This window comes from Apis dorsata, unplaced genomic scaffold (genome assembly GCF_000469605.1).
Source record: "Apis dorsata unplaced genomic scaffold, Apis dorsata 1.3 scaffold_486, whole genome shotgun sequence".
Lineage (NCBI taxonomy): Eukaryota > Metazoa > Arthropoda > Insecta > Hymenoptera > Apidae > Apis > Apis dorsata.
In genome coordinates this window covers 399629-401425 of record NW_006263721.1, presented here as the reverse complement: position 1 = coordinate 401425, position 1797 = coordinate 399629, and the positions used below count along the sequence as shown (strand labels likewise).

The 1797-nt window shown below is 43.7% G+C and overlaps 1 protein-coding gene across 1 annotated transcript in view; it reads left to right on the top strand.

The window, feature by feature from the left end:
* LOC102670996 (WD repeat-containing protein 47) overlaps positions 1 to 1797 on the top strand; it is a 15094-nt gene that overhangs the window by 331 nt on the left and 12966 nt on the right. The window contains 1 exon segment of the mRNA XM_031512641.1: positions 1 to 283. This exon segment is cut by the window's left edge and continues 25 nt beyond it. Within this exon segment, the coding sequence (XP_031368501.1) occupies positions 1 to 283 (283 nt within the window).

Below are 1797 nucleotides of genomic sequence, written 5' to 3'. Positions count from 1 at the left end.
CTCGGTGGGAAGGACGAGGTCGTTGGAGGATGTGAGGAGCGAGGCGAGCGAGTGGGAGGATTATCAGGACGAGAACGGGAATCATTTGCAGAGGAAGAGCTCTAAGAACGGGGGTATGTGCAGGCAGGGGAGGCGGTCGATGGAGAATCTTCTGGACGTGGAAACGGCGGACCGCGTGCACGAGTTGAACACGTTCGACTCGAGGGTTGGGGGACGTGGCTGCAGGAAGACCGAGGATGAGAGGAGGAACGAGAGGCCGGGAAGAAGACGCGGCAGTTACATGGTTTGTTGGATACACTTTACGGAAGGGAATTATTATTAAATTCGATGTGAACTTTTTCCTTCGATCAAACTCGATTATTATTACAGGTATATGAAATTACGTATATAGATTGGAGAGCCTCGATGATTAAATCGGTTGTTCGCGCGCGATCTCGTTTCTTCGTTTTTCTTAGAACTTTATTAAAAACTAATTTTCCAGATCCATTTCTCCCCACCGTTAGTCTCAACGCCTGTCAAAGTAGTTTTGTTAGCGCGAATGGTTCCGGTAAAACTACTTTTACTTCGAAACTTCGCTTCGATTCGATCCCCGATCGGTTGCACTTACCGCGGATAAACGGGTAGATTTAAGATTTAATGGAAAGTGTTCCACGAGTTTATCGCTCCAGTTTCTAATGGTTCCAACGCCTCGGTTCCGGAAGTCCACGTACGCTCGCCAATAAATTACGCTCGGGAACTAAATCGTAACGGAATCATATCACTTTGTATACCGGCAATCGTTGTTCGACGCTAGGCCACCTGCTCCTATCGATCGGGAAAACGGAATAATTCTATCGATTTATCTTCGATCTCGCTTGCAAAGTACTTTTCAACGTAATCTCTGTTATTACTTCGGTTACCGATCGAAAGCCAGTTACAACGTAACGCGTCAGGCAAGAAACGAGATATCCGACTTGGAAAACTTTTATTCCCGTCCCGTTCCACCAGATCTTCTCTTTTTAAAGTATCGTTGGTAATTTTGAGAAAGAAAATTTTTTTAATCGTTCCGACTTCCTCATACCGATCGATCCTTATTAAAATAATAATGAACCGTTGTTAATGAACCGTAATTTTACTTGACCGTGGGTAGAAAGTGTTCCCGATCGGTGACCTCGAGTTAATGCACCGTTACTCGTTCATTAAAGGAGAGAAAAAAAAAGAAATCGATTCCATCATCGGGAACAATATTCATAGATCGCTTCCGTTCATAGATCTTCGATCGTTTCACGTTCGAAATTCGTCCGCTTAATTTCTCGTTTCAGGCATCGCTGACCCGATCTTTCCTTTAAATGTTTAGAAATTTAATCGACTCGAGGGACGAAATAGTCATAATCGAGTCATAAATCGAGTTTTTAAATTATTTTTAACTATTGGGTAGTTAATAGACCGTTCGAATATCGAGTTTGAGGGAGCATCCGCGCTCGAAATAATGAACGGAAATCGATGAATCGGAGAGATTAGACAAAAATCGTGGATGATTAGATGATTTGAATCCGACGGAACGGATTTTCGTCGGTCGAGCAAGATCACTCGAGGACAATTAAAACACGGACACTTTCGAAAAAGCATTTTTCTAGTGAAAGTGAATCCGCTAGTTGTGCAATCCGAAGGCGCGAACGAGGACGAGCCGAACGACGCCGGCTTCCGTTTAGAACACGATATTTTTGTTTACAGCCTATGGGATTATGTATGGAAAGTGGAAGTGGCTTATGGAAAAGTAGTCGTTTCGAGTTTAATTATCGTTGCGTTCGTGCCACG